At 32.1% G+C, this 6,525-nt stretch overlaps 1 protein-coding gene across 1 annotated transcript; it reads left to right on the top strand.

The window, feature by feature from the left end:
• Positions 1-6,274, top strand: LOC130450710 (uncharacterized). The gene is made up of 9 exons (XM_056789293.1): positions 1-255; positions 818-919; positions 2,076-2,156; positions 3,020-3,218; positions 3,286-3,507; positions 4,611-4,805; positions 4,889-4,945; positions 5,068-5,262; positions 6,099-6,274. The coding sequence occupies exons 1-9, from the start codon at positions 1-3 to the stop codon at positions 6,242-6,244; spliced, it is 1,452 nt and encodes a 483-aa protein (XP_056645271.1). The 3' UTR covers positions 6,245-6,274.
• The last annotated feature ends 251 nt before the right edge of the window (positions 6,275-6,525 follow it).

The following is a 6,525-nucleotide window of genomic DNA, read 5'->3' as shown; positions in this document are numbered from 1 at the left end:
ATGAAGATTTTCAGTATTCTACTACTGTGTGCGGTTTCGGTACCTCATTTGAACGCCATTCCCGTGGAGCTTGTTCAAAAAAATATTCCCGTGGACGTGATATATGATCAAATAATACCGGGGATTGTTTCGAGAGAACAGATTCTACAGCATGGGAGGAGAAATTTGGATGAAAGAGTGCAGTTGTCTTCAGATGAATTACCACAAGCTTTGAAACATTTGCCGACCAAACCAGAGATTTTGGAAAAACTTCAAGTGAGGGGTTTATAGAAACATAATTTTAAATTAGTTCGGACGTACCTCAATTAATGAAAATTTGGTGGATTTTAGTATGTTATTATTCAATTCTAACTTAATTTTCAAATAAAAATTAACCATAAACGATATGGAGAAAATACTTGTTTGAAAAAATATTTTTAATCGATCTAATGATGTACTGAATATTTTTTTTGATAGAGGGAGATTCATATATAATAAATATATTTATATTGTGTCTATTTTATACCAAATTCATTCACGAAAAATTTATTTCTAATATGAAATTTTCATAGAAAATATCTACAACATCAAAGGTTTAAAAACATATAAAAAACTGAACAGACTGAATTTTTTTTCTCTTTAGAAACGATAAAATTTTATCCATCAAAAATTACTGTACCTAGTCCGGTTGTTGAGGGTAAAGACAGTAAAAAAATGACAGAACGAAAAATTAAGAATCGGTGTGTGGTAATAATGAATTTTTATTCGTTGCCAATTAGAGGCATTAATTTTTCAGAAGATGTGCTTCTTTATGAATTGATTTAATTTCATATTATAGTTGACAACACAAGAAAAAGATGGCTCGAAATTGAAGACTTTATTAGAGCCCGCGAAAGAAGCTGAAATCATCGAATTAGCTCCGGTGGAATCATCGCCAAAGGTAAGAAATAGAAACGAAGTTCATAGATCTAACTTTATCGAGATTTTCATGTTAGATTTGTGGAGCTTGATTGTTGTGACAATCGCCTATACACTAGGCGAAATCAAATGAATATAAATTTATATTTCAAATTTCTTTAGGTCTAAAACTGTTTTATAGATTTTTGGAAATAATATCCATAAACAGTATTGTTCTATAATCAACGTTCTCTTGAAGTTGTTTTGTGGATTAATCATGTCAATCAGTAACTGTCAATAGAAATAGTTTTTAAGCTTAGTTTATGTAACCAAAATTAAAACTAAGTATTTGGTGGTAATTTTTTGTTTTATGCCGTAAATTTGGGATTAAATTAATAAAAATTCATTGTACGGGTCCTTTTTGTCGCTCCTGACACTGTCTATAACTGTTCCATCGTTTAAAGGACATTGCTGACTTTCAGACATTGCTTCTTCTTATTTTTTTGAAATCAGTTTTAAAAATAAAATACCACGGCGGAAACCGCGAATAATATTTTCATGACCGAAGAACAAGGATGTTGTAAATAAAACAATACCAACTATACAGACTGACGTGAGATATTCTGTGCTCATAACCTCACAAAATTAAGGAATTAAACTAAGCAATTAAAAGATGGCGACTCTTAGTTTAATTTATAGTACCATTTCAGAGTCTTTCAATAAGTAACTTAATTAATGTTTAATTTTCAATTATTGCAACATAAACCAAGCTTAAATCAGTGCATATTTCAATTTACAAAATTGTAAAAGTGGATTTTAATTACTGGACATAAGTAATTAGTTATACAATCTTCGATGATTGCTAGTATCTGTCTACAATACTTTCAATGAATTTCTTTGAGTTCTTTGACTTCTTCCGAGAAAAGTGGAAAATCAGGTGTAGAAAACTCAAATTGCACTCGTATGACAAGTTCTGAGTACGTTCACCATTAAAAATAATGTCAATGTCAAATTTGACATATTCACAACAGAGTTGCGAATCTCGAAACTTAAACAGCAAACTTCGTAATGAATTAAACAAAATCAAATAGTACAGTTAAAACTTTAGAAATAAGAAACGTTAAATATTAGCTGTTGGTACTAAATTTTCTTCAAATGTGTATATTTTAATTTGATATTGGTAATTGATTTCATAACAGGTTCAAGTGAATAATGAAATTCCATCTATAAAATCTGTATTGAATCCAGAAGATAACCAACAACAAAAAGCAGTCAAAAGTGTAAGTCTTCAAAAATCTAAACTTTATTGAATCCAAAAAATGTAACATACATTCAGAGGTGTCTTTAACTGTTCGTTGCACCTGAGGCACCCGAGTTACTGTAGAAAAGCTCTAAAACTGAGTTAAAAACTTGATAAACATACACCTTTCGGTATATAACAGATATCGTTGGAAGTCTTCATCATTTTCATCACAAAATTGTTCGAATCTGCTGCTTCTTATTTTGTTAACTGCTTTAATCACAAATTGAAGCGATTGGTGCAATCTATCACTCAAATATTTCGCTACCAGATGTCTTCTAAAGTGTCTTATAAACCAACGAAATCGCTCGACCATGGCAGGACCTCCATCTGTTACCAACTAAATAATGTTTGTGAATGAAATTGAAAAATCATTCGACGCGTTGTACTAAAAGTGAAATATGCGAATTTCCAAAAGTAACAGTCTCTGAGTGTCTTGAAGATTTCCACTATTGTGAACCCCCTTTTTTGAACGTAGACCCCTGTCGAGTCTTCCATGAACCCCTGGTGATCTAACTTGACCACTTTATGAATCACTGCAGTAAACTAATATGTGTGAATACCAAATCTCTTGCTAGTGGAGTGATCTAGTGTGAAACAAAACTTTCAACTGGTTTAATACATTGTACATACTACTCAGCACCCTTAGGTACTAGAGAGCGATAGAGTGATGATTGCACTAGGGCGCTAAGTAAGCTAGAGACACCTCTGATTGTATTGATCAATTAATATAACAATCGCATCCCTCGTAGTCATTTTTTTAAAAGGCACAGTTAATGTTCTGAATTTGTAGAACAAATTGTTTCCATTGTGTCTAAAATTAACAATCCTTTCAAATTATAGCCATTGGATAATGTTCTCTCCGAAAGTCAAAAGATAATTAACGATGGACTGAAGAATCTCAAAGAATCTTTTACACCTGGTAAGGACGAATTCAGTCCCAGTTCCGAACAGTGGGCTGCGTTAGAAAAGCAAGTTCATCAATATTTCGACGAGCAAAAAAATGCATTGGTTAAGCAGACGCAGACTGAAACAGTTGAAGGTTTGTATTTCAACAAACTGGAGGGATAAAAATCAAGGTTTATATTAATGTTTAAAATGATATTCAGCTGGAAGTACTGCAGCGCCTGCTACACAACCGGGTCAGACCAACTGGTTTCAAAATCTCGCCACTGGTGTTAGTACTATTGCCACGAACTTTGTTCAAAACCTGCAAAATTTCGGTGGGAATAATAGTGGAGCAACAGCACCAGTGCAAGGAGACGAAGGAACCCCAGGGCAACAACCAGGAAACCAAGGATTACAAAATTTTATATCTTTCATCAATAATGGTATGTATATCTAAATAAAAATAAAGATTTTACAAGACTTTAGAAGTAATATAAAGATTTAGGAAAAGAAAAACAATGAGGTTATGTTGTTATTACTTCCTTGAGGTATTTGTAGGCTGGAAAGTTGGAAAATCGTTTTAGGAAGCAAAGATAATTAGCGGAAAGCATTTTCTCAGTTTATACACGAACCCAAGGTAGTGGATTTTCTCTAATGCTTCGTTAATGGCTTTTTGATTAATTTGACAGATCATCTTCTAAAACCAAACAAGAAGATGGAACTTGGCTTCTCTATTTCTTCTAATAGTGATTCAAATAACTATGATATTATTGGAAGTCGTTTTATGATCTTTAGGGAGTTTACCTTGTTTTTGAGATAGAAATTATTTTTACTGTTTTCTATCGAATTGGAAAATCTCTAGTTCTAATTATTGAAATGAAAATGTGAGTCAAAACCTTCAGGGTAGTTCAGATAAGATTTTTTCTGTTAATAGGTCATAACCAGGTCTTTCCAGTTGGTTAACAAAACATTTCATTTGTTTTGAATCACTTTTCGTCCATTTTACATGTTGTGTACGAATGGGAAACTTCCATACTTCAAATCGCCTTATTTCTTTGCTTCTCAATGTGAAAAAATTGTTAGATCTGGTCACATTTTGGTTTTTGGTGATGTGGTTATTTACCAAATTAACCCAAAAATTTTTCTTCAATATTGCTTGGAATTATTGATAGTATAAAAATTTCATTGCATTGTTGGTATAAAGTTTCGAGTTAGATATTTCATTTTTGACGGATCTAGGTACTGGTACTGCCTCTCTTAATACATCAAAACAAAAAGTACTGATCTTTCATTTAATATCAGAAATTTACTTTGAAAACTCATTACGTTTTTGATTTGTTTGTAAAATTCGTCAATTGAGGCAAAAAAATCTGATAGAGTTGAATCTAGTTAACAAGGTGACTGATCTAGTTTTTCCTCTGCCCATCTAGGTATTTAAAAAAGTCAACAATTTTTGGAGCTTTTTTAATAAAATAAATGACTTTTTTGGCATACTCCGTAAATTTCTATTCACTTTGATAATTATAATTCGTTATTACTCTCATAGGATTTGGTAACCTAGTTAGTACTATCTCAGGAACCAACAACCAAGGGCCAACAACTAGCAATACCAATTTGAGCGATTCCGGAAGTGCTAGTGCAACACCAGGTGGACCTGTCGGATTCTTTGGATCCGTCATTAGTAATTTTCAAAATGCTTTAGGTATACAACAAGGCCAAGGAGGAAATCCAACAGTACAAGGTAATTAATTGTTGTTTGAATTTAAGGATATCTTTATGGCATTCGGAAGGGTTTAATAATATAGTTCTCGTTTTTTTTTTCAGGTGATACTGGTACCCAACAACAAAATGGTGGACCTGGTCAGATATTCCAATCAGTTGGTGAGTTTTTCCTATCAACTTTTATGGTAATATAGTGAGGGTTGTGATTTTATTTACACTGTTGTCAGATTAACTGGTTTTCTTGGAATGACATTAATTTCTGGATTCATCTGTTGTTTCAGGATCAGCTATTTCGAACTTTTTCCAAGGTGGAGCTACATCGCCAGCTAATAGTCAAGGTGATACTGGTACGGCTCCACCTCAATCGAATAATAATTTTATTCAAAATATCCAAAACGCTTTTTCGAATCTAAATCCATTCAAACCTCAAGGGGGTTTACAAAATCCACAAAATCCACCGAATTCAATACAAACTGGTGAGTGAATAAACTTGATGATTTATTATTTGTCACTTGTTATTAAAATCTAGTTTAAAAAAAAGGAAAAAGATGGAAATTAGAGGTTAAGATATTTGTGGTAGTTCATTTGTACTGGAAATGTCTCAATAATTCCTTCATAGCTTGTCCTGGTGAATGTTTACTGACTGTAGAGAACAATGTACTTACTTAGTGCTTCACTGTCTCAACAATTCCTTCTTAGCTTCAGTTATATGGGGCTCAATAGGGGTATGACACAGTCCCTCAACATGACCTAGTATTTTGTCCATTGTGCTATGTTCTGGTGAATGTTTACTGACTGTAGAGAATTGTGTACTGACTTAGTGCTTCATTGTGTTGTATAGGAGGTTTTACACTTAAACTGTCTCAATTCCTTCGTAGCTTCGGGTATATGGGGCCTAAAAGGCGTATGACACGGTCCCTGAACATGATCTATGGTTTATATCAGGTCCATTTGAATAAAGCAGTGGGCAGAATCTGGCAACATATTAGAAACGTTATGTTGCATATTAAAATATGGAAGAGATTTGAAACGGAGATGTTTTATTAGAAATTTCTTCTTTTTTGTAAAATTTTTTTCTATTTTCATTATTTATTGCTGGTTTCTGAAATATTCCCTAAACCAAAATACATTTTTTTTTCATTTTTATTTGAATAAATTCAATACGTATTTTTCTAGACATTATTTGGTATCAAAATTTCCATTTTTTTTTTCAATTAATTAAAGTTTTATGTAATTATTGATGTAATTTTGAATTTTCATCAATAATAGTAGTTTTGATATGTTTTAAACGATGATAAAATTTAAATTTCAGCTATACAAAATGCAGGTAATCAATTACAACAATTTGTACCCGGTAATGGGGGTACCTCGTCCCCCCAACCTATAGAAATTGTATCCCCAGACGAAGTCAAACCAGTAACTGAAGATGATATCAAAAAAGAGAGTAACGTAGCGTAAATACTTTTCTATATGATTTTTTTTCCGCTTCTCGACTGTTATTTAATGAATTTAGTTCTAGTTTATAATAATTAAATTATTTATTACGATAATAACGATTAAATTATTAAAAATAAGGTCTAGTATTTTTTGTTTTCAATACCTTAATATTCAGTTTTCCAGGAATTATCGAAAGGTCTTCGGAAAGCAATGATAATGTAATAAATAATCATTTTATACATATCAGCTACATTATGTTTTGCTTACACTGAAAAAAAATGCAATATGTAAACTACGGTGGA

Source organism: Diorhabda sublineata, chromosome 1 (assembly GCF_026230105.1).
Source record: "Diorhabda sublineata isolate icDioSubl1.1 chromosome 1, icDioSubl1.1, whole genome shotgun sequence".
NCBI lineage: Eukaryota > Metazoa > Arthropoda > Insecta > Coleoptera > Chrysomelidae > Diorhabda > Diorhabda sublineata.
Note: the sequence above shows the minus strand (reverse complement) of the source record. Positions and strands in the feature narration are given on the sequence as shown.